General features: G+C 33.6%; 11 protein-coding genes across 11 annotated transcripts; 4 read left to right on the top strand and 7 right to left on the bottom strand.

Moving 5' to 3' along the window:
• Positions 1–22: 22 nt before the first annotated feature.
• RO3G_00328 (uncharacterized protein) lies at positions 23–1,147 on the bottom strand (the record flags this gene model as incomplete). The annotated part of the gene is made up of 6 exons (XM_067654919.1): positions 23–171; positions 228–395; positions 453–629; positions 687–840; positions 895–986; positions 1,054–1,147. 6 exons carry the CDS (start codon positions 1,145–1,147, stop codon positions 23–25), a joined length of 834 nt encoding a protein of 277 aa, XP_067511020.1.
• Positions 1,148–1,684: 537 nt separating this feature from the next.
• Positions 1,685–2,293, top strand: RO3G_00327 (uncharacterized protein; the record flags this gene model as incomplete). The annotated part of the gene is made up of 1 exon (XM_067654918.1): positions 1,685–2,293. One exon carries the CDS (start codon positions 1,685–1,687, stop codon positions 2,291–2,293), a length of 609 nt encoding a protein of 202 aa, XP_067511019.1.
• A 426-nt stretch (positions 2,294–2,719) lies between these two features.
• On the top strand, positions 2,720–4,379 carry RO3G_00326 (uncharacterized protein; the record flags this gene model as incomplete). The annotated part of the gene is made up of 4 exons (XM_067654917.1): positions 2,720–3,281; positions 3,334–3,665; positions 3,724–3,865; positions 3,931–4,379. 4 exons carry the CDS (start codon positions 2,720–2,722, stop codon positions 4,377–4,379), a joined length of 1,485 nt encoding a protein of 494 aa, XP_067511018.1.
• A 728-nt stretch (positions 4,380–5,107) lies between these two features.
• Positions 5,108–6,376, bottom strand: RO3G_00325 (uncharacterized protein; the record flags this gene model as incomplete). Its single annotated transcript, XM_067654916.1, has 3 exons — positions 5,108–6,016; positions 6,064–6,177; positions 6,230–6,376. 3 exons carry the CDS (start codon positions 6,374–6,376, stop codon positions 5,108–5,110), a joined length of 1,170 nt encoding a protein of 389 aa, XP_067511017.1.
• A 637-nt stretch (positions 6,377–7,013) lies between these two features.
• RO3G_00324 (uncharacterized protein) lies at positions 7,014–8,604 on the bottom strand (the record flags this gene model as incomplete). The annotated part of the gene is made up of 4 exons (XM_067654915.1): positions 7,014–7,874; positions 7,920–8,177; positions 8,364–8,464; positions 8,562–8,604. 4 exons carry the CDS (start codon positions 8,602–8,604, stop codon positions 7,014–7,016), a joined length of 1,263 nt encoding a protein of 420 aa, XP_067511016.1.
• Positions 8,605–9,448: 844 nt separating this feature from the next.
• On the bottom strand, positions 9,449–10,061 carry RO3G_00323 (uncharacterized protein; the record flags this gene model as incomplete). Its single annotated transcript, XM_067654914.1, has 2 exons — positions 9,449–9,733; positions 9,783–10,061. 2 exons carry the CDS (start codon positions 10,059–10,061, stop codon positions 9,449–9,451), a joined length of 564 nt encoding a protein of 187 aa, XP_067511015.1.
• A 716-nt stretch (positions 10,062–10,777) lies between these two features.
• Positions 10,778–11,293, top strand: RO3G_00322 (uncharacterized protein; the record flags this gene model as incomplete). The annotated part of the gene is made up of 2 exons (XM_067654913.1): positions 10,778–11,145; positions 11,284–11,293. 2 exons carry the CDS (start codon positions 10,778–10,780, stop codon positions 11,291–11,293), a joined length of 378 nt encoding a protein of 125 aa, XP_067511014.1.
• An 858-nt stretch (positions 11,294–12,151) lies between these two features.
• Positions 12,152–12,715, top strand: RO3G_00321 (uncharacterized protein; the record flags this gene model as incomplete). The annotated part of the gene is made up of 1 exon (XM_067654912.1): positions 12,152–12,715. The coding sequence occupies one exon, from the start codon at positions 12,152–12,154 to the stop codon at positions 12,713–12,715; it is 564 nt and encodes a 187-aa protein (XP_067511013.1).
• A 103-nt stretch (positions 12,716–12,818) lies between these two features.
• Positions 12,819–14,573, bottom strand: RO3G_00320 (uncharacterized protein; the record flags this gene model as incomplete). Its single annotated transcript, XM_067654911.1, has 4 exons — positions 12,819–13,334; positions 13,389–13,781; positions 13,832–14,190; positions 14,243–14,573. The coding sequence occupies 4 exons, from the start codon at positions 14,571–14,573 to the stop codon at positions 12,819–12,821; spliced, it is 1,599 nt and encodes a 532-aa protein (XP_067511012.1).
• Positions 14,574–15,265: 692 nt separating this feature from the next.
• RO3G_00319 (uncharacterized protein) lies at positions 15,266–16,443 on the bottom strand (the record flags this gene model as incomplete). Its single annotated transcript, XM_067654910.1, has 6 exons — positions 15,266–15,460; positions 15,525–15,587; positions 15,657–15,896; positions 15,964–16,113; positions 16,170–16,313; positions 16,369–16,443. 6 exons carry the CDS (start codon positions 16,441–16,443, stop codon positions 15,266–15,268), a joined length of 867 nt encoding a protein of 288 aa, XP_067511011.1.
• Positions 16,444–20,883: 4,440 nt separating this feature from the next.
• RO3G_00318 (uncharacterized protein) lies at positions 20,884–21,187 on the bottom strand (the record flags this gene model as incomplete). The annotated part of the gene is made up of 2 exons (XM_067654909.1): positions 20,884–20,929; positions 21,108–21,187. 2 exons carry the CDS (start codon positions 21,185–21,187, stop codon positions 20,884–20,886), a joined length of 126 nt encoding a protein of 41 aa, XP_067511010.1.
• Positions 21,188–25,481: the final 4,294 nt, after the last annotated feature.

Here is a 25,481-nt window from a genome sequence, read left to right as displayed (position 1 = left end):
TAGATTTAGTTCAACTTGTTTATTATACAACTTCCAATGGATCCTTGTCTACTTTGGAAACTATGACCTCAATGGGTTCACCTGATTCTGAGGTTTCATTCACCAGTTGCTTTTCTAAAGCTGGTTTTAATACAGCTGAAAGATAGCCTCTTTCTGTATTTGAATGTTCGCCTAAAAAAAGTTAAGTTCTATGCCTTTCTTTTTTTTTTTTTTTTTTTCTGCTTTACATAAAATAACACTCGTGTCTTGAGCTAAAGCAGCCAATACATCATGATGTCCCATTTCTCCAGTGAAATAAAGATCTGCTTTCACTGCGTTTAATACAGAAGAGCCAGATCCTGCACAAATAGCTACTGTTTCGATAAACTTGTTTTTATCTAATGTAGCCAGTCTAACTATAAATGTACAACATATGAATACATGTACAGGAAAGAAAAAAGAATAAATATTACCAAATGGCAAACCAATCAATTTCTTTACGCGATCCACAACAACAGGCAATGAAACAGGTTCATCAAAAGTAAACAAACGTCCCGAACCTGCTCCTTCTTGTCCCTCAGGTGGATTGATTGTAGGCGTGATAGGTTCGATATGTCCTTTTCCTAACCCACTTGCTAACCAGTCATTGACTACAACACAATTGAATGAGAAAAAAGGTTTTGAGGAATACAAGTATTTTCTTTTACCGCCATTAATGCAATTATCACAAGCTGTGTGAGGAGAATATATTCCCACACCAGAGGCAATAACTTTTAAGATCATATCTTGTTTGGGATCTTGAGAAGTCAATCTTTTGAAGGCTCTAAAAATAGGAGGATGATAGGATACAATAGCACCTACCTAATAAAGAGTTATGTAAATTTATAATCTCATCTATCGTGTTATTCATTTTACTTTAGGATCAGAGAGTGCTTCTGCGAGAACTTGAGGCGTCAAGTCAATCGTTAAAAATACTTTGCTTTGTTTTGGTGAAGGAAAAGGAGGTTCTACAAAAGAAAGGAATGTGTCAATGTTGAAATCTTGTCAAGATCAAGTTGCGTATTTTCTTTTTACCAACTAAAACACCGACATTATCCCATGAGGTTTCAGCAAGCTCCAAAGGAGCAATAGCTCTCATACAACGCGTTACTTTTGACAACAAGGACATTACAAGTTGCTGTCAAGTTTTTTTTTTTTCTAAAAAAAAAAGAAAAGGAAGCTAGTCTGAGTTTTCTATAAAAGCTTTGATTTTTTTTTGTTTATGACCCAGACAAAATGCACACAACAATCATTACAAACGGAGACAGTTTACTTGGTTATGCTGTTGCTTTTAAATTTTTGACAACATCCAAAAGTGAATCACGCAAATACCGTATCTTTTGTCGTGAAAAACAAACTTTAAAAGAGCTGGAACTGTTGGGTGCAGAGGTAATTGAAACTGATTACAAGGATGAGGCCTTGATGTGTCGTATGTTGAGAGGCGTATCTTATATTATGTTGGTACCAGAGTATTCTAGTAACCGTATCAAGGAAGCTCAATTGATAATGGAATGTGCCAAGAAAGAAAAAGTGGATTATATGACACTGTTCTCATAGTATGTTTACCTCTCCACCCCCCCCCCTCTCTTTTTTTTTTGTTACTCATCGTTTATTATTTAAAAGCATTGGTATAAGTTCCTTAGAAAAATTTGACTCGTTTCCCTTAATGAGAGAATATGCTTACCTCGAACAATTGATGCCAAAGTACTTTGACAATAATAGTTACACTGTTATGCGCATCCCCATATTCTATCAATTCTTTTATTATCTCGGTCCTATGATGGAAGATGAAAATAAGATCTGTTTGCCAGTCTCTGATCATGCTAAGTGGTGTGCAATCGATATGAAAGATGCCTTGGACGCCATCTACAAGCTTTCCAATCCAACCAAGGAAAACACCAAGAACAAGACCCAATTTCAATTTACGCCTGAGCGCAATTATAATTCTGAGGATTTGATAACGGCAGCGAATGAGGGACTGGATCGCAGTATGACGTATAAAGAAGTGAAGCGAACAGAGATGATTAAATATTTGGAACACATGAGCAATGATAATCGATTCACAGAAAGACCTCCAGAGGATCCCTCATTGTTTCCCTTGGGTCAATACTTAAATAGGCACTTTGTGAATACTTTGGTAGAGTACTGGCAAATGTCTCATCTTGGCTATACTGATACAATCGCCGATGATCTGAAAGATGCCATAGATCGTCAACCATTGGAATTGAAAAAATTCTTCAGTGCCAATCGTCATCAGTTTAAGCGACTTTGCTAAATTCGATCTCTCCTGAAAAGAGAAAAAAAAAATGTAATTCCGCATGAGACTAGTGAAATAAAGTTCAGATTTACATAAAATCTATCGATTTTATTGTTCAATGTTGAAAATTGTACAAGCTTTAAGCTAAAAAAAAAAAAAGAGAGAGAGCAGTGAAAGAGCTGTCAATTACGTAGATGAAGCCTGTATCACATAAACTATTTTCTGCAAAGCTTATTTTTTTTTTGCATGAATTTTATTTTTATACTAAAATCGAATTTACTTTAAAAGGAAAAGGTGACGCGCTCTCTAGAGCCCATCTAGTCAATGCGCGACTATACATACGTGTATATATGATCTGCCTTCTTTGTAATCTTTCTTTTTTAAAATAAAGCTAATTTTTTCTCATTTTTTATTTTTATTTTATTTTCATTTGTTTTTTTTACAATGAGTGTTACCTATCAATCGCCAACATATCATTGGAGTAGTGAAAATGAGCATAATGTTATTTCCTATTCAGCAAACAGTGAAACCAATTCTCCCCCTACAAAACAGCATCCACTATCGCAACCACCACAGGAATTTATAAACGCATTACAAAAAAAAGGACATTGTCTAAACCCGACAACAACCCATCATTATCATCAATCACAACACAGTATACTAGAACCCATAGTGAATCATGACTTGAGTCGTTTATTAAACATCACACAACCCTTGTTGATTGATGTACGTTCTGCTTTTCACTACTCTGAAAATCATATCAAGTCAGCCATTCACATCGCAATCCCTTCCGTCCTTCTGAAACGTCCAGCCTATACGCTTGACAAGGTCATCCAATCTCTCAATGGCAGTGATGCAGATCGATTTAAACAGTGGCCAGCAACAACTCACATCATCTTTTACGATCATACATCCAACAACGATTCAGGATATTCGGCTACTGCTATCTTACTCGCTCTCAAATTGAAGCAAGTTCATTATCAAGGACATTTAGCTTATTTACAAGGTAGAATACAAACAGCTAAAAGTTGATCTTGTACTTACCCCGTCTTCTCCAGGAGGGTTCGATCAATTCAAAAAGTTTTATCCTAATCAATGTATTCACACACGTCCAGCATCTCAAGGGGATGCCTCATCCAACTCTTTCTTTACCAACATTCGTCAAAATCTCGAACTGTCTCATGGACCACTGAAGGAACGATTCGCGATCCGCACACCCTCTGGGAAGGAACACAAGAATGGAATGATTCAGTTATCTCCAACCCATCATCCCCGGTATGGACTAGGTGGAAGCTCAGCAGATAAGCTGGGTAATTTTGAATTACCTGTTTGGTTAAGAGAGATGATGAATAAAGAAAGTGGACCTAAAAAATTAGCAGAAAACTATGAGGTACAAAAAAAAAAAAAAAAGAGAGAGTCTGGATTGATATATGACATCATTGCGGTAGCAATTAGAACGTACAGAGCAGGAACGTCTTCAATTCGTGATGAAGTACCACTCTTCTCATAAATCAACTGTATTTCCTCTTAGTATTTCTTCAAGTATGGAAAAAGGAACATTGAATCGATACAATAATATTTGGCCATACGGTAAAGAAAAGGAAATAAAAAAACTATTGTATAATAATACTTTTTTAATATGTACGTAATGTCAGAATATTCTAGGGTTAAATTGTCTGATAAAAAAGATGATTACATCAATGCAAGTTATATACAATACGCGGTGGTTAAGAACGACGCGGCTCTGTGTCCTGTGTCACCTTTATCCGATTTGGAACAAGACCTTGTCCTGTCAGGTTTATTAAGTCAAGAATCACTAGAGACCAAAAGACATCCTGAACGGTTGCAGAAGAGCAGAAAATACATTGCCACTCAGGGGCCCTTGCCGACAACCTTTAGTGACTTTTGGAAGATGGTTTGGGATGAAGATTCACATGTGGTTGTCATGTTGACTAATGAAGAAGAATTAAACAAAGTAAGCCAAAGAAGAAGCTATGGACAGCATGTATTAACTATCTGCATAGATCAAATGCCACCGTTATTGGCCATCGACCGCCCACAGTTCTCAAAATCATGGCTCGATCACAGTCACGCTGTTATCTGAGCATATGCAACCGGTGATAAATATGAACGACAAAAGAGAAAGAGGCGATTCAGAATACATCATCATTCGTCGGTTCCAACTCAAGCACCGCTCTTCTTTACTCTCAAATCGTACCATCACTCACTTGCAGTATACGGGTTGGTCTGATTTTGGTGTGCCTGATCATCCAATGGGTCTCTTGCAATTGATTCATTTAGCTGATGAAGCCTATAAGGTAGATCATGGTCAAAGGGGTCCTGTGACAGTACACTGTTCAGCAGGCTGTGGTCGAACCGGGGCTTTTTGCGTGGTGGATACGGTGATTGAACGGTTGTGGCAAGAAAGAGATGTTTATACGAGTTCTGCTGTGGATAAGATCAAAGAGACCGTGGAACGCTTTCGAGAACAACGGATCAGTATCGTTCAGACACACAGACAATATGTATTTTGTTATGAGGCTATTCTCTGGTGGTTGCTTGGCTATGGTCATCTACCTACGATGGCTAGTTCTGATCTCTGTCTGGATGACGGTGATGTATTGGCCAATGAAGAGGATAGCGATGAGATGAGTTCGATAAATAATGATGTTTTAAATAACCTTGAAGGTTTATAATAAAAAAGTATTTTTTTAATGAAATGATCGAGTTATTTTATTTGAAAAAATATGATTTGTTTCTATACAAAATTTACATACAATGAATAAGGAAGGGAACAGGGTTTTTTTTTTGTTTTTTTTTTTTTTTTGTTTTTTAAATAAAGGGAGCCGAAAGATTCAATTTGATAATACGTCTTTTTGGTATCTTGTTTGGCTTTGGTACATGACTATATTTTTTCAAATAGGGTAAACTTCGAGAGGTAAAATGAGGAATCACTTTGGTTAATGGAGATAAGGTATAATGATCTGAGGATAATTCAAACAGCTTGGACACTGCTTGATTCTCACTAGGTCGTAAGATGATGCCATCTTTGAAGGATACAGGTTCTTGCTGATCTTGATAAACTGTATTGATCAATTCTTCTTTAGCATACCACGGTGCATCGGCATCCTCAGCATAAATATCTGCCAGAGTAGTTGTGCTGGATAAAACATCGGATTGGAAATCAGGATGATGATAACCATAGATAGAATTCAAAGGGCTGTCGTTATCCTTTGGAGTCATACTTTCTGACCAGCAATAATGATCGTATGAGTCAAAAGATAATTGTGAATTGATAGTACTAGCTGTAGGTGATAGTGGATATTCTAAATCTGGTAAGCTACTAAAGCTAGCATTGCTACTTGATGAATAGATCGACATCGATTCACTCATCCTTTCTTTCTTTTCTGTTTGTAAATAGCGTAAGCTGAGATTGTGTATCATCACTGGTAATTCATCTTGAAGCATATTTCTCAACTGTTTCTCAATTTCGCGCTGTAAATAATTGCGTAAAATAGTGATATGATCAAAGGTTGAGCTGATCTTGATGCTTTCTAGTGGGTCATTCTTAAAGACCAATGTAACCCCTTTTGATTTGGAAATAACCAAGACAACGATGCCTCTTAATTTCAATTGGCTAATACGTAATATCATTGGTATAATCAATGGTTGATCGGCTGCCAAAATACCAGGTCGAGAATAATGAGGTAATAGAGTTGGCTTGTTATGCATTGGATTAGCCTATCAAAGATGAGAAAATGACTCTTGTCACAATCTTTTTTTATTACCTGAACTTTTGTTTGTATTTCGATATAAGCATCACCTGCATAACTCAATTTGAATATGCCTCGAAACTTGTCATTGCCTAATTCACCAATTTCCAATATTTCTAGTTCAGGTGGCTATAAACATGTAGGAATTAGGTCTTATTCTAAACTTATTTTTTATTCATACCGTTGAGCCCATGTTCAATTCTTTTACTGTGATATAGTCAACAATAACAGAAGGTTTATTGTCTTTATTCAAAGCTGTTTCCAATTGTGATTTCGCTGCAACATAAAACTCTTGATCAAACTCTGGCCAGTTGAACCTGAACGCCATTTTAGCTTGAATAAATAAATAATAAAAATATATAAAAAAAAAAAAAAAAAAAAAAAAAAAAAAAAAAAAAAAGAATTTAAAATGCGGGGGGTGTGTGTGCATGACTGCTATTTAAAGCAAAGCAAAAAAAAATTCCTAATCTTTCCGAACAATAAAGGAAAATCCGGTTTGGTTGACGCATATAGATTTCATATTTCATCATTTTTTGCTGCTTAATTTATTGTTTGATTCAAAGAAAACCTCGCTGTATTTTGACAGTAGATGGTTTGATATCAATGATATTTTGAATTTTTATGATCAATATCCTCAGGTGTTGTTTATCCTTTTGTGTACCGTAAACCATAAACTTTTTTTTTTCCTAAACAAACAAAATTGACGACACATGGCATAATCTATTAAAAGCAGATTCAGTAGATTATTATCGTATGAGATAATTCTACTGAATTTATACAAGAAATCGATTGGTGATGAAGGTGATACATGTACAGACAGTCATTTCTGTTTATACGATGGAATGTCTGAATTCAGACAAGGTTGATTTTATTACATATAAAAATGAGGTAGCCTTGTTTTCCCCAAAAAAGCATAAATGAGCATAAACCATAATAGCATAAAGACATATTGATTTGTTATTTGATTAGTAGAAAAATGATGCCGTGTCCAATATGAATTCATCTTTTAATAAAGGTGATTGAGTAGGTGAATAATAAGAAATTGGTGAAGTTGTACTAGTTGTTGTATAAGATTCATTGTCAATAAAAGACCAATCAGATAATAATTGTTCAACCCCACAAAACTCTAAAGAAGGAGTGTGCTGGATATAAAAATAGTTTTGTAAAAGTTGATCAAATTCATCTTTGGATAATAGAGTACAGTTGATTTGATTTAACAAACAGATAGGTTTAGATAGACAATCGTTTGAATTCAAATGAATGAATGAGGTAGCGAATGTAAGAGAAATAAAGAATGTGTTCAAAGCAAAAGAAGCTTGACCAAGATTGACCATTTGTTGCGTGATATATAATATTGTGTTGGCTGCTGTTATACAGATGCTGTGGCTGGATTGATGTTGATGATGTTGATTTAAAATCATTTGTGCTGTATAATACAATATGCGATAGATTTTTGTGATGACAGATGAAGACTTGTTGTAATCAAGAAAAGAAGGCAAATTCAGCAACCAAGCAGTCAGATCAGTTTCTGAAGTTTGTGTGCCTTGATGAATATCTTTAAGGATAAGGGATAGTCGAATGAATTCAATGAATGCTTCCTCTGATTGAGGCCACTGACAGGACCATTCATGTATCATCCTTTCACTTAATGTACATGAAGCAATCCACTGGTCCATCACCCAAGCGATCCAATAAGTACGTCTTTTTATTTCAACATCAGGAACACATTGAAGCCAATCAATGGCCTGAGCTAGTTGATAGCGAAGCATCTCACACTTTTTTGCATCACCAATCAGATGAGAATACCAACACAAGATGATCAAGGCCTATGATAGATAACGTGAGCGAATGTAGATTGATCGGTTTCATACCTGTACGGTTGATATTGAATATTGAACAGTAGATGCGTGTAATATATGCTGAGCTCTTTCAAATAAAACCGAATGATGTCTATCCAAGCCATAGAGTGAACCTAAAGCACAGACAGCAAAATTCAAAAGTGGAACATTGTTTTGTTTAAAGTCAGATTGTGAAAGTAATGGAAACAGGTTGTTGAAGTGAGTGAAATAGAGCTCAGACCAGATATGGTCAGAATTCATTGAAAAGTAAGACATCATGTCATTGCTGCCCTAGAGATAAAATAATGGACCTTATCAGTGTTCTGATTGGTTGCTATGTGATTAACGTACGTATGACTTTTTTTGTTCGACTGCTTCTGTTATTAAACAAAATAAGGTATTGACAGGTACTTGGCCTAGATTATTCAATTCTATTTTCATGTTATTATTTATCATCAACTCTTGTCTTTTGCTTACCTGAATGAATAAGCTGTTTTGGTTGTAGTAATGTCTTGATCCGATGCATACGATTCTCAATAATCTCAATTCGTATCTTGGGTGGTCCTCTCTTTTTATAGCTATTAGAATATTGACATTCGATCCCATTCGATCCACATCTTGAACAAGCAGGTTGAATTCCATCGCACTTTACTTTCTTCTTGCGACATATAATACATGCAACTGTCACCTTGACACGTTTATTGGTTACTTTGGTCATTTTAAAAAAAGATGAAAATAAAAAAATAAAATAAAAAAAGGCACCAATTTAAATAAACAAATCAAGGAGAGAGAGAGAAAGAAAGGGGAAAGGACCAAATTGTGTTGTATTAAATAAGAAAAAAGTGTGGGGAAAATAGGTTGATTGGTCAAGATATTAACTATTTTTAGTTATAAAATGTTTACCCCTCGATTATAATACCAAATAATATCCTCTACTTTCTATTTCCCCTATACTCCTTTCTTGATGTTTCTTCTTCACATTCCATGTAGATTCATCTTATCTTGAAGAACAAAATAGGACACATTTCATTTCATTCAGTATGTTTTCTTAATCTCCTGATAAAAGGCATAAAAATCATGAGATTCAGAGCGTCGTCGGCCAAATTCCATTTTCGGTTAACGTGGTTTTTTATATGAAAAAAGTCCTTCTTTCACTGCTGTTATTCACTCCCTTCTTACTCATCCTCCTTTTTTTTTTTTTTTTTTTCTTTGCTCTTCAACCAAAATCTTTAAACAGAGCCTAACCGTGCATAAGCTGTCAATCTTTTCTCACGAGTGGCAAGATCGGCTATTCGTCCTATCAGATATCCTGCCAAACATCCCAAAAATCACAACCGATCGTTCATCTAAATTTAGCCGAAATGTGGAAATAAGGGGAGTGTGTGATTGAATATGAAAAATCAAGCATTGTGCCTGTAATGATGATGATAAAAAGTCATATGTTTATAATACAATCAGGAGATTATATTCTATTCATTCGCTAAATTGAAGTTTTATTACTATTATTACATTTGACTTGTTGATTTGTGGAGTTGATTTACAATATTCTATTTGACTTCTATTTATTTATTACGAGCATAGTATTCATAAGCAAGTGCATGATATTCAGGAGGAAAAGGTGAAGGAATTTCTGTACGTCCAGGCCTCGAAATAGGTTCTCTCAAGAACACAGTTTGACAGGTGTTGTAGTTCACTTCAAGATATTCAGGCACAAATAAGAAAGGTTGAGAAAATGGTTTTGGTGTGAATTCTAATTCTGTTCCTTTTTCTCCCTTTAAGAATTGAATCGATTGAGGATCTACTGTGACTACATCACCGTCTTTTAATTTATGAGAAGGGAAAGCCATCTATTATAAGTTGAGTAATCATTTATTTTTTATAATAGAGATCATTTACCTTTTTGCCATTCACCAACACTTTACCATGAACACATAATTGACGAGCAGCATAAACAGAAGAACAAAAGTTACTTCTAAAAACAACAAAATCTAAACGACGTTCCAAATCGGCATATAAGAGTGAAGCAACAGGTGGATGATCGGCTGCTTGAACAGTAGGTAGCTTGGGATCAAAGAATTTGTTTTTAAATTGACGCTCTGTTACTTCATCACCGTGATAAGCACGAGTCTCTCTTTTGGATACCCATTTTTGCTGAAAAAGTGTCTTTGTATCCATATAAGCTAATTGTTTACTGGCAATATTGTATAGATTGTATTTATTCCATGACATACGAGCCAACTTTCTGTTTAATGAATAGATTGGTTTCCTCATTTTTAATTTTAATGAAAGCTAGGGGGACCCTATTGTTGACCATTTTTACAGAAAAAAAAATAATAACAATTGACACTCCGCCAAACAACAGTCTTTTTGTAAAGTGGCTAGGATTCGTTTATTTAGATAACAAAATATACAGAAATTTACTAGTAGGCGACCTTGTGATTAAAAACAAAGTATAGGCATAACTCATAAATCAACAGACATTTGAGCAATCAAAAAGAGAAATGTACCACAAAACCAAAGAAAATAATAATTTGTCAGCAAAGTATGGAGTGAACGGATATATTATTAAGAAAGTTAACCTTTGACTCATACTAAACAGAGACGATGTTTATTCGGATTTGTTTGAATTGCCGTTCACGTTCCAAAGAAAGAGAGATGACTCTCACGTTCATTGACAATGACAGTGAGATTTACAGTTGGCTATTTTGTAAGTAAACCATCACCAAAAGCTCTCTTTTCTGAATACCTTATATCTTGCCATTCTTTAAGGCGATTTACTTTAAAAAATAAAGGATGGGAGGACAAGAAGATAAAATCTCAGTTTGACAGTAGGATTGTCTATAAATAAAAAAAAACTACAGACATTCTTCTTAAACCAGACTTTTTTTTCCATGAACCCATCCATTTCAATTGGTTTATCGTTTACTGTGATTACATCCGTTCTATTAAAATTAATAGAAAGGCAGACCGCAATAATCTTCTTGGCAATCCAACTAGGAGCCATCTATGGTGTCTATCTTGGTTTTTGCTTGTCAGTAGAAGAAAAAGAAAGGGTATTCAAAACTGATCAAAAGAATGCATGGAGTTTGTTTGATCAGCAAACATCAATCGAAATGATCTTTGTTATGGTCTCGATTGTAATTGGAGTTCAAAGCATACAACGTCAATCGGCCGCCATCATCTCTTTAGGGTACATTTTACACGGTGTTTGGGATTTTATCCATCATTTTACATTTGATAAAGTGAAAGTTCCAAGATGGTATATACCTTTTTGTTCTATTTTTGACATTACCCTTGGTATTCTTATTTATTTTATATTATAAAGCGTATTTTTTATTTTTACGTAAATATTATTCTTTACTGCAACTTTGATAATCTACACTATTAATCTTTGTAGTTTTGAATAAACAAGGGTTAGTTAAGTTTACAAATGGCCTTAAAATGCTTAAATTAAGAAGCAAAAAAGACTGCGGTTTAATTAAAATGTTTGCTTATTGAACATTTATGAATTTTATCTTGTAACCTGCTTTTGTGAACAAGAGCTGAGCTTCAGTAACACAATTTTTTTACCTCCTTTGTATTTCAGCCATAGTCTATCACTTATCACACTTGTTAACTCGTTTGATTCTTGCTATAAAGAGTTTCGATATAGATGACTACCAACTATAGAATCTGCGTAAAATATGAAAATAAAAACAAAAATCAAATCACACAGATTTGTGTATTCATTCTATTCTTGTGTTTTTTACTATTTTTAGCTGGTGTTTAAAACAGTCGACAGGCATTTGTATTACAAAGTAAACCCACTGTTTAGAACCCAATAGAGGTTGACATGCAAGGAAGGGGTCATAATATGAATACTGTATCATCAATAAATCAAATCTTAGCTTCCTCATGCACCGAGTGAAGAATGAAGCTTGCTCTTTATGATCATAACTAACTGCAATATTGGCTCAGATCAAAAGAAAAAGAAGAAAAGAATCGTGGCTCAGTCATTTCAGTCATTGTTTTACCATTAAAAAATAAACATAAACTATCAAGTTGAATATCTATAGAGACTTTAAATCTTTTATAAACTAAAAAAAAAAATGACTTGCATTAATAAAAAGGAGTTTTTAATCTTTTGAAGTAAAAAATAAAAAAATATAAAATAAAAAAAGGCAAGAAAGGAGAAGGGCTAAGAATGTGTATTTAATCAGATATATATATATGTATTTTTTTTTTTTTTTTTTTGCTTTTTTATACAATTTTTACTTTTACAAAAGATGTACTCACTTCAAAACTCGATCAATTACACTCGACTCATTACATTAATACTTTCTATCCTTATTGTCATTAGTTCACTTTGTATATATAATTATCGCAGTACTCCAGTGTATTCATTAATTGACACAGTGCAAGAAGGAGAGGATATGGTGAATGACATGATACAAGACAGACGATTGATTGCCACCTTGGTAGCATCTCAAGCCTCTATTTTTTGTCCGCTCTTCTTACTTATGAATACCAATGAAGATAAATCACCATCATCAGCTCTTGCGATCGAACAGTTCTTTCAGTGTCTTATGCCAATCGGTTTGGTTATAAGTTGGTTGTTTTGTATTGCATTTGATCAAAATCTCAAGATAGCTCTGGATTTGAAGGATCATTGGATAGAATTATTTTTGAGATACTCAGTTGTCGTTGTTCTGGTGATAGAAATTATGCTGATTTGGATTGAATCATTCAAGTATTTCTTTGCTGTATACAAAGAAGAAGGAAACATAAGACTATGTGATGAAGAGTGTGCTATATTTAAAGATGAAGGGAAAAGAATTAGTTTAAGTTGAAACAAATAAAATAAAAAAAAAGGTAAACATGAGTCTATTGTTTATTTAATCAAAGCAAAAAAAAAGACATTCTTTGCTTTTGTGTGTGTGTATGAAGGGGTATCTAGATTATCTTTAATAAAAATCGTTTTTTTATCATCTTATTCTCACTTTCAATCTCTGCATGCTTTAACTTTAACTCCACCATCATTGTTTCTAACTCTGTTAATCTGTCCTGAAGTTCTGAGTTTGTATGTACTAATTGTGCATTCGCATTTGCTAATGCATCTAGTTCTCTTTGGTATTCGCTTCCTCTTTCAATCTTTAATATCCCATATCGTGTAGCTGAAAGCTCGTTTTTGAGTTTTTGGTTTTCTTCATTTAATGTAATCGCCAGCATTTTAACTTGAGCAAGTTCTTGAACTGTGTTTTGGTAGTTCACATCAAGTGTTTTATAAGCGCATCTTAATGATTTATATTGTTCATTGAGCTCTGTATTTTCTCGTTTCATATCATCTTCTATACATTTTAGTCTTTCTTGTTGCGCTGCTTGAGCAGAATATCGTTTACTAAGCTTTTGTAATAATCGAGAAGGGATATTAAAGCTATAAGCATCCTCTATAAACCCACTCGAGTTTTTCTAAAATAAGAACAGAATATGAGCATATGTATACAAACTTCAAATTAATTTTACCTTATAGACATCAAAGACATGTCCATTAAAGAACTCTAACAGAGACTCAAACTCTAGACTCAATATTATTTGTTCATTCTTCTTGATGAGAGCTAATGCAAAATTAAGCATTTTGTCTGCTCCTTCGACCAAGAGAACATCAAATACGCCAAATACGAGATCCAAAGGACACCGATAGGCGAAAAGGGTCATGAACCACTGAGACGCATACATACTTGGCAGCACGCCCTGAATATCAAGATGACGATGCACTTGAGGCAAATGAATCGAAAGAAGTTGCTCAAATTGAAACATGCGTTCATGCAACTTGTCCATTTTAGGTGTAAATTGTTCGCGTAGTCCATACTTTGTCATCATTTGAACAAGCACACAAAAGGCTGCTTCCTCTGGCATCTAATGAACTCGTTAACTTCTTGTCGTCCAGCTTGTTCAATCTATCTTACGTGGAGTAATAAACAGCCAACTAGGAAATGAATACCTTGACAATATCCCACTTGCTCATCAAACAGACTGTATGCTTTAATCACATGGAATAGTTTTTCTTGTCCTTCCTTTGTATTGAAATAATCTATTTTGGGAAATGTACGTGGCAGGTCTCTTTGAATCAATTTTTCATGCGGACTTGGTTCATTCAACAGTTTCCGATACTTTTCCTCCAAGCAATCATTGGCTGCATCCGAGAATAATTGCCAAAGCATTCCTCGAAGTGATGGTGGGACACCTCTAGAAAGATGGATGCGAAAACTTTCATAGTCTGTCTGTATTACTTTATGAAAATCTGTGATAATCAAATCCCAAAATTCTATAAAAGAAAAGAGTGAATTAGAAAGAAAGAAGGAGCAAGATGAACAAACCCCAGTCTGTATCTAGTTTCTCCTTTAATGGTTTTGAATTGTTCCTGACATCTTGCTTTAATTGACGATTTAGCTTGGACATAATCATCTCATAATAATTTGGTATGTTTATTAATGTCTTTATGGATTCCACATTGGACACGAGCTGCCAATCTTCATCTGGTGACACAATCGGAGCAGGCTCGGTCATATCGCTCGTCTCTTCATATTCTGAACCACTTGTATCAGAGTCCTGTTCTGGTTTAACTTCTAATGAAACTTGTACTATGTATTCTTGTCGTTTTGATTCTAAAAGTGACATGCCATCAAATTTTAGTTCATTTTCAGTCATTTGTTTGCCTCTACTTTGGAGGAATAAAGAAAAAAGAAAAAGAGAAAGAAAGGGAGACTTGTTTTTTTTTTCTCTAAGGAATATATATAAAAACAGCATCGTTTCATATTATGTGGCTTTGCATACTTCCGTTTGTTGATAACTATAAAGTATTCTCATCATTTGCTTGTATCAAGCGCAGAGTAAGAAAAGAAAAAGACTACCATAAAACGTATTCCTTTAAAGGCTTTTTCACGTGGGATTGCTCAAAATAAATATGCTCGTCATCTTCTTTGAGTATAGATACACATTGCTTATACAAAACGAGAATTTTCTTGATTAAATTGTCTTTTTTTTATAACAAAAAAGTGTTGTGAGATATCTTGACTACTTTTTCTTTAACTTGATGAAAATGCAACAATGTTTGGCACTTTATTAGCAACTCAAAAAATAGAAATCCCGATTAGGAACTGTGTCGTTTTTGTCTGCATATTAAAGGACCTTGACAGCTAAGCAATGATTGCATTGAACTTTATGTAAATAATGTTACCATCTTCTTGGCACGGGTAAACTTCATAATACGCATACAATTTGTGTCTAATTACTTGTGAATTTTCATCCGCCGGATAATTTTGTAGCAGTAAATTTATTTTGAGAAAACTTTGAGTTCCGGGATCTCAGAGCATGTGTATCCTCCGTAAGAGGATAAGGATCTATAAGGACAAGAGACCATCCCTGCTGTCGTAATACTGCCATTCTTTACAATCACTACAGCCTTCTTCTACAACACAATCCGGTAAAGGGAAATCTTCTGGATTCATTAAAATCTTTTCAATGACATCTTTTATTCTATGCGAATTGATATCGACACTCCATCCATTATTTTTGACTGTATCCCATACGCACATCTGGATGACAAATATAAGCAAATATTCCTTTGTTTACTCAACTTGATCGTTTCTTTATGTTTACCTTTCCTGTATGACATTTTGATTCCATAGCATAGCCTACATACCAGCAACTGCTTGTAAAGCCCTATATGCGCATTAGCAGCTAATTTGTAATCTTTTTTTTTTTCATATTATGCCAAGGATGAATACTTACAACACAGTCGCCTGTAAAAATTGGATCTGCTGTATGGCCAAAATGCCAAATAGGTAAGTCTTGGTAGTTGTGGGGTAAATGAAGTCTTTGAGAAGCTAGGCGATCCCCTGGGGTTTCAAATGTTACAGTAGGTATACCAAATGTTTGCCCCACTAAGCTAGCCAACGCACCACCTACTGAATGACCTGTCATCCAGATAATACCCTTAGGATATGTTCTATGGACTTCTTTGTAAATACTCTTTTATGTCAATAATAAAAAGAAAAGGATTAATTGAATATCTTCTATAATGTAGCTATTTGCTTACTAATGCATTATCGTAGTACAGTTCTGATTCAGAAATCTTTTTTTGAAGGCAACTGGATTCACAAATGTACTCATTGTCTTTGTAACAGTCACAGACTGGTGTCCAAGCTCTGCTTATTCTTGCACAGCAGCACGAAAATAATATATTTGTCTATAAAAGTAAACCAAATTCAATATAGCATCAGATAAATTTCAATTATTAGTTACGTTCGATTTATCTTTTTCTGCTGTAGGGCCTCCTGACCATAAACCAACGTTTGCACCTTTTATACTAATCACCAATAATGAATTGTCTTCATTGGCAAATACATAACCTCTGATTCCATTCGAGTCCCAGCCAAAAGATGTATTCTAATGATCCCGTTAAGAAAATAGAAATTTTGACATATCTCAATCTAGAACTTACTGTTTGCCAACTTGATCCAAGGTCATACCAATCTGTATCATTCAAATTTACATCCAAGTATGCATTACTACTCATTTTTGCTAAAGACAATACAGTTTCTCTGTTCTTAACATTAGGTATTCTATCAATCGAGGACTCTAAATACATTGAGCGATCATTGATATACCATCTATTGCCAGAGGATAAAAAAGCATGAATATCGTTAGTTACCGGCCTGTCAACCACTTTAAGCATAGACTGCAGTGGATATAGATTGTCTTGATGGCTCTCCATCCAACGAGGCTTTATATCGTATCTTCTAAAGAGCTTAGTAGCTGGCCCATTTGCAGTTGCATGATGATAGATGTGCTTGAGCTTCAGAGTATGCCTTTTGCTTTCTATAAAAGGTTTTTGGATTATGATACAAGTAGAAAGGGTAAAGATATTAATGTAAAAAAGTAAGGTTAGAAGCATCCTGACGATATATGTGTAAAATGATTACAAGAAAAAAGAAAGAAAGAATACTGGCAACATTTGAAGTAGATGTGAGCAAGTTATAACGAAATTCAAGTGTCACGTTGTTAACTGGGTCAAGTCACATTCCCTTCTCAACTGTCTAAAAAAGAAATCAAGAGTTGTGCGAGAATCGGCAAAACAAGAGTGATACGATGATACTTGTACACGTTATTAAGGATATATCTTCAAAACCCCATAACGCTTGTTATCTGTAAACGGTATATTACCTCATCTACGTGCTATCTTTTTTTTTTTTTTTTTTTTTTTTTTTTTTTACCAAAAAAACATGTGTCTTTGCAATTTATTTTGGAATACAAAATAAATGGATCAAAGAAAGCAAAGACGAGCATGAATACAAAAATAAATGAAATTTACACATTTTCTGATTCTATTCAGCTATCAAATTTATTATGCTTTCAAAATAATTTGAATATAGTTTGGAATTAAAGCTAGGAACTCTAAAGCTTTTTAATGATTAAATTTATCTTACATAGAAGAAAGAAGACAAAAAAAAGAAAAAAGAAAAAGAAAAAGAAAAAGAAACACGGATAGCAGTAATCTTGTGTCGCATACAAGTTTAATTGCGTGGAACATGAGTTGTACAATGTTCAAGAAATAGAGGAAAGGCCTTTTGATTTTATTTGATATGCTTAGGGTAAATAATAAGTAAGCTACCTTTCTTTAGTAAAGCTATTTATTTCTAAAGTTAATAAACTTTTAGAATACTTTTAAAAACTGCCTGTCTTTATGAGCATTTGGAAATTAATAGATATTAAATGTCGTCGCTGCCATCATATTTAACTGGATTGTTCAATAGTATGTGTGGAAACTATTCACAGCGGCATCGCTCATATATAACGAAGTATCATAAAAAATACGGAATATCATCATTTTTAAAATAAAATCGTAATGGAAATGCTGCTCTTTGGAAACGTTAACTCCAGATGGAGACAACAAGAAATTGAATCGGCTTTCAAATACTATTAATCTATCGAAGCCAGCACATAAATCAAACAGAGTAACCAGTGAAACTGAAAGAATCATTAATATGTGAAGCGATCTTTTTCATCCTTTTTCTTTAGATTTCTTGCTATAAAGTAAGAATGAAATCTCACTGGTGATTAAAGTAATCACAAAAAAGGCCTTGAGATGACTAACGAATGCTTTATAACAATGTAGAGTCCAAATAAAGTTTCTTGAGGACACCTTATAAACATACTAAATTCATATATGATTAAAGATTGGTAAAGAAATTAGAAGATTATGAACAGTTCTTTTAAATCTAATGCCTAATTATTCAGAATAAAGAACGGTATAATCAATTTTTAATTGATCCAAAACAATGCTTGACACAGTATTCTTGAAGAAAATCTATTTTGAACTTTTGTCATTGTCTCCATTACATATTTTAAAAACATGCTAAGCTAAGCAAGGATTGGCAAATTTCTCACACGTTCCGAGCCACAACTTCTCATCAAAAGCAAACAATAGTCAATAAAAAATGACTTTAAAGTGATACACCAGAACTTACACAAATTCCAGTTGCTTCAGGTCATTAGAAGGCTTTTTAAACCTTAATAAAATCCTGAAACAATGCAAAAATGTGATAAAGGCGGTAAGCAAATATTCGATGACATACAAGATTTTAGAGACAATGAGAGCTGAGAATCAAAACGTGCTCAGAACCATAACACAGGTTAGACAGAGAGAAAAAAGGAAAGTGGTAGCATAACAAATAGAAATCAAAGCTGTGATAGGCACATGAGAAATTAGTATCCTTATTGATATACAAAGGGATGAAACATTTGTCTGGCATTATGAGTAAATAATTCAATGAAACAGAATTTAGTATCAATCGTATCTTCTAAAAACACGACTGTAACAGCCTTGTTTTCTCAGCTGATAAATCACACTCCTCCTTCTTTCCCAATTAAAAGCGTTGGGTAAACTAGCGACTTCATAAACGCTTACGGTAAATAAAAATACACTATTCTATCCTATTCGTTGTTTGAATTCAATCCCACTATACATTCACTCAATAGCAATAAAGAAAAAAGAGAAATTTGCTAAGATCTTGATAGTGACATGTTCATAAAAAAATGTAAAACAAAAAAAAATATTTGCTTCCACGGCAATCATTTTACAAAAGGCGCATATCAAACAGATTCTATTGCCAGAATATAGTTGACAAGAAATAATTTACAGATATTCAGAGACAAAAGCTTTCTATTAGGCCATAAAAGCTCTTAATAGTGTATACTACTAACATGATCGTAGAAAGCTATAGTTCAGAAGATTGTCAAAAGATCAAAAGTCATTTGTACAGTCCTAAGCATAAAATATTCCTTTTGGATCATTCTTTTTTATTTTATCCTTACAGTGAAGACATGTATTTCATTATCTTTTGGTTTCATCATAGTTAAAAGTTAAAAAAATAACATCCCAATGGCAATGATCTCAGTTTCAGCTGCTTTGAGATATAATGTTAATAGAAACACTTATTGCTGAGAAGAGGTAAAGGGATCATTGAACAAATCTTAGGAGAAAAGCTTATTATAGGTAAAATTTGTTATATGATGATCGAATTGAACATATTTATAATGAGATAATGTACATTATTGTATAAAGACTTACCAATAAGCACAAAGAAATAATATATTATTTATTGTTTATCATTGAAGGAAAAACCGATGCTCTTTAAAGCATTCAAGAGAAACTTCAGCTAATTGTCTCAAATAGGATTCATCACCATTTGAATGATTATTCCTTCATTGGAAAAGCGAAATTAGTGTTATAAAAAGCAAGAAAAGATTAGCCTTCCCTTTTTTTAAGTATAAAACAGACAAAATTCAATGTATATCTCCGAACTTGTAATAAATCAAAAGAGGCCTCATTAGGATACGCAACCTGCCCCGGACTGATTACTCTTTTATGTTAATTGTTCTTCTAGTGTTTCATGCTATGTACTATATTCTGTAAGATAAAAGTAAAGCTCGTGAAACCATTAAGCTGATGAATTTTTGTACTTTTTTTTAGTAAAATATACTTGATATAAAACACTTATTTTATATAAAACTAGGAACTCAGTAGCTAAAGTTAGACAAGTTTAATTGCTTATGCTGTCTATATGGTTATGAGCACATAAAAATATATTATCTTATGCACATGACCGTAAGGATCTCTGGTGATTTTATACGATATTTTAAGGGAGCAATGATACAAATACAACAAGATTATTTGATCTATTTTAAATAATATTGCTTTGATACGCGATGTTAGCCGAGTACAAGGAATAAAGTTATAATCAAATTGTGGCGCGATATTTATTTCGTCCCACATTCTGTGTTCCAAAAATGGTGGCGTGTGTGGAATTCCGTTTACACGGGCTAAAAAGGCAACAAAAGTTAATTGAATAGGGGATGCTGCTACAATACACGTAGTATAAATCATAATGTCAATAAGAGTCATGCCTGTTTCAGATGCACCAGCCATAAGGCTTGTCAGATAGGTTTTGGCTATTTTTCATGTGATTTCGCTGGAAACAAGGTTCTCTGGGGGTATACAGCTTAGTTTTTAGGTTAATAATTGCAGAAACAATTGCTGCAAAGTCATTACGTTCATGCGGCATTGTTTCGTACAAGTTCGCTTGCACTGCTAGAAAAAAATAATTTCTTTTATAGTCTCAATGAAAAGTACGAGAAGAAACTTACATTATAGTTTATCTCTTTTTATGAATATGATCAAGCCATAAAAGTAAAAATTTGCTACTTTTTCCTGTTTTCAGCCAAGTAGTGTGACTCTTTGGTGTCTCCTTCATTAACATAAAGTTTGTAAATCGCTTGTTCGTAACTTCATTACCCCTTTCGAAACACTTGCTATTTCTATGAACATACGGATTCGATGGTTTTATATCTTTCTTTTTATTAAACAAATGGATATTTATATACAATATTTTGTAACAAAAACAATAAGAAACTAGTTTCTCCAAGTTTTTAAAAATTATTCGAGGTATATTTTTGTTTAACACATCTCTTCTAAAGCACAACAGAAACACATTGCTAACAAGCTAATAAAATATGTTAATATTCACTTCAAAATCCCCCATGTTCTTTTGTTATTTTACCATCCCCAACAACAAGAGTGATCTTCTTTTGGAGGCTCTTGTTGTACTATGATTGTTTGTGGTTGAGGGCTAATGTACTTGTTTAGAATTAAATTTTACTAAAAGTTTTAAAACCGCTTACGCAGGTTGATAATATCCTCCTTGTTGAGGAGGAGGAGCATAGTATTGACCTTGTTGTCCAGGGGGATAAGGTGAGGACATTATTTGTTTAAAAAAAGTTTCAAAAAAAATAAAAAGCGCAGAAACGTTGTCAATTTATATAAAAGAATAAGGCTTGTGCTATATGTGTAACATCTATCAGAAAATGCAAAGCCCAAGAAAACCTTAGAGTAGTAATTAAATAAGCGTTATTTTTCTGCGATTTTTTATAGAATAGATAACGTTATGATAATATTTTATGTAATTTTTGCATATTTTTATATTGATAAATGATTAACAAAGTACTATATTCCTTCACCCCCTTTTTTCCGTACTTCCTTCTCCCTCGCTTTCGTACTTGAATTAATGTTCAAACAATGTCCTTCTTTCTCTCCTTTTTTCGTATTCAATAGTTATTCTTTTTGTAATAATAAATAAATCATATAATTCAGATGGGATTTATTAGCAAATTACGCACACAATACGATCTAATGCAGTTGAACAAATATACAAAGAGAAGAGAGATACAGTCTGATTTTGAATTCAAAAATAAGGATTATTACAAGGCATCATATCACGATGGTGTTTATTCAAATACGCCACAAAAAGTACGCTTTTGGTCAATGACTCTTGAATATTTAAAAAAGACGAAAAAAAGGAAATCACTTGCACTGGAACAAAACAAGACATCAGAATCATATACAAAAACACAAATTTAAGTTCAAAATGAAATAAATAATATGTGCATTATTGTCTTTTTGAATCCGTTGGTAAAAACAAATGCTCTATTTTTTGAAGGAGAATTTAGCCTAAACTGGCCACAATGCCCCTTATTGGGCTGTAATTTTCAAAATCACAAAATCACTATATTTGAGGAATAATTTATCCATTTTTTATATATGAGGGGTTTATTCTAGTGCTACATTAATACAAGAAGGAATACAGAATTTCCCGATTGAAATTATGATTGGCCAACTGAGATTTTTCATTTTGCCTAATCAAGTAAAATAATTGGCTGGCTGGAGTAAATAGTTTTGCCTTTTTTTTGTTTCATTATTCTATACAAGTTTATTATTCTTTCTTGGCAGAGAGGAATAAATGAAAGGGAATGATCAATCCAACCAGAAAAGCCTTCAAATGAAATTGATTTCTTAGTTTCAATTACTCTATAGGGCACCATTTTGCCATCTTTGAAGCGATTTCTGCAGAAGGATGCTTTTAATTTGCTGCAACATCCTTTTATAGAGTTCAAGAACGGTGGATATGGAGACAAATAGACATAATGATAACCTCTTTTGCTGGCAGTTTATTTCAGATCAGTAGAATAGCGGATAGGCTTATTGCCCATGACCAATTTACATTCTTGCATATCATGTTTGTCCAACTCATTAAGAATCGAGAGAATAAAATTTAAGCAGTGCTGAGAGTTCGTTCCACCTTGATTTGAAGAATATACATTCGTTAGTCCGGGGTTGTTCTGTTTCTTGCTGGTAGACGAAAGTTGAACAGAGAGGGATATCAGACCTCGGTGATAGATTGCACTAAAGATTGTCAATGATGTTCCTCTTTGTGCAGGAACGCGATCATTAGCTGGTTCTCCTTTTCTTGACCAAGCCATATTTCAAATCATATGCATATGAAAATCAACTTCGTCGATGAAAACTGAGTTTCCCACAAAATCATCCATTTTCAAAGCCCATTCGTCAGCCCATGTCTTACGAAACACTATGACACAATTCGAGTTTCTATTATCACTGATCAACCTGATTTATTTAAGCGGAAATAAGCGTTGCTCTCTTATGTGCTTATGAATGGTTGCTTTTAATATATTGAACCATTCAAGCTGCGCACAAAGGGTATATGCTGTTTGATCTACTACAGCTAGAAGGTTTTTCTCCAAGTAGTTGATCAAATACTTGGCACATAGTTCATCAAGTTTAGTCTTTGGTTCTGTTCTTTGCGTTGTTCCTTTCACACGCAAGCCCTTTTCATCATCAGTTTCGTATTTCTTAAGCATACTTGCTGTTCTTTCGTTGATTCCTGCTTTTCTAACACCATCGGCAGCAAATAATCATTCTTCATACCTGTAATATATCAAGTTTTCAACTTGGTTTTCAGTATGATCTCTACAGACACCTCTACGCTAACCATTTCGAGCTTTCATTGCATCATCCTCGTCTTTATACCCTCATTCAATGAAATCGAAGAAAAACCAACGGCAAAAGTAAAAGCCAAAACGGTCAAAACCAGATCATTTAAAGAATTATCAATATGCACTAACTTCTATGAGTTACTTGTGACAGGAGTTTATGTATTAACCGAGAGCAATGAAGTAGCTCCTTTCCTAGGATCATCTATAACAAACTTTGAATTAGAAAGTGAAGCAACCAAAAAAAATTTTATTAGAGTTATAGCACTACCCTATACCAATACTACACGCCTCCTTCAACAATACTTTAAAAAGCCAATCATACAAACCATGGGGATATCATTGTTTACATTCATATGCAATAGCTTAGCCCCTATCATACTTGTTGATTACGGAAATCATATTTTCCCAAAAGAACAAAGCAAAAGCAATTTTCCAATTTGCCTCTAATATATTATTTATCCTATATGGGCGTTGTCCAATTACAAAAGATGTGATTTTGGATTTGTGGTTTTAGTTAGGTAGATCGGAAACTTCATCACTATTATAAAAAAGAAACAACAGCTCCCAACTAGTTTCAACGAGCTAGATTCTTTGCTCGAAATTGATGGCCCTATGTACTTGTAATTTTTGGTCAAAATTACTACGAAAATTGAGGCTACAGTACATGAGAAGTCATTTTATGTCTTCTGTATACACAGTGATATTAAAGCCAAAAATATGACATTAAAATCATGCAAGATGGCTTAATGGATGAAGTAGAAAGAAGCGTAGATATAATTAAGAATGAAAAAAAATCTCTTTAATTTATCTATGTACAGTAATAATAAATAAAACTATCTAAGTTGATTGAAAATACGGATAATATTCTGTATTAGAAAGCATGTTTCTTTCTTTTTTATGATTCATTATATCTCCAAATTGAGCTATAAAGGCTACACAAATTATGCTGATATGGCTGTATGTGTTTTAGGGAGGAAGAATTTTAATAAGTACAATAAGCTTCGTGTGAACGTTGAAAAAAAATTGTAAAATCAGTGTATTAAAGCACTGCATCAGATAATCAAAGGAAGAAAAAAATGAGTTACTTGAGTGACAAGCAAATAGCGTCAAGAAAACTTCAGATCCCTTTCTATATTATATTGGTATCTTTTTAAAAGACAATAGTGTATCTCAAAACATTATACATATAATACCTAGAGCAAATAAAGAATTGTTATTGCATTAAAAAATAAAATGCTGTGCGTTTACTGGAATTGCATTTATATTTGTATTTCACATAAAAATATTTCATAAAGCCACTAGAGCCTTGTTTGACATATGCCACCCAATTTACATATTTTGAGAGCATCCAGTTTTATTTCGTTTCTCTATTTTCCTCTAAAGCAGCTGTACTTACTGTAGGTTTTCTAGACTCTTTGCCATTGGATATTTTAGTTGGCCAACCAAAATTATATAATTTGATTGAATTAAACAAAGTAAGCTGACTCACTCATACACTTTAATTGACTTTTTGAGACCGAAAGTATCTTTATAAGAATATAAAAGGAATTAATTTATGTCTTGTTTTCACTTTTACCTATTGAATACATTATGTATTAGCAGATTTTCTTCATTCAAGGCCCTTAAGCGTAGATTCCTGGGCGACAATTTCTGACAAAGACATTCAGCTCCTCATTCAAATTTGCTGTCCCTTTGTCGTTTCACTTTGTCTTTGGTTCTCATCCACTGGATATTCATGTTCCGGGTTGAGAGTAGTGCATGAATCCGTTAGAGACTTGGTTGGCTACTAGATAATAACCCAAAGCTTTGTCACAAACATCCTGATTACTCTCTTACCAAAATCACATCATTCAATATCATGATATTCACGATTGATTAAAAATATTACTTGCTATTGAAGGTCCCTTGTCTTTCTTCCTGAGCTTACTACCCACCTACAACCACCGTTTCTTTCATTTTGTGTCTTTTGACTTTGCCATAATATTTATTTCTTTTTGAAACCAATTCATTAAATCACCACAGATTGCCTCCGTCCCATTCACTTTCTCCCTGAAAATGATTCTTGGATTGATTTCTTCAAAACTCAAACCAATACCTACAGCACAGCTTTCTCATCTTACGCATTCACTTCCTTTTTTTTTTTTGCTCTTGATCCTAAAGTATGCTTTTTGATTCCCTTACACTCCTTTTGATCTGACTCGAACA

The sequence above is a fragment of the Rhizopus delemar genome, genomic scaffold, assembly GCF_000149305.1.
Source record: "Rhizopus delemar RA 99-880 supercont3.1 genomic scaffold, whole genome shotgun sequence".
Lineage (NCBI taxonomy): Eukaryota > Fungi > Mucoromycota > Mucoromycetes > Mucorales > Rhizopodaceae > Rhizopus > Rhizopus delemar.
Note: the sequence above shows the minus strand (reverse complement) of the source record. Positions and strands in the feature narration are given on the sequence as shown.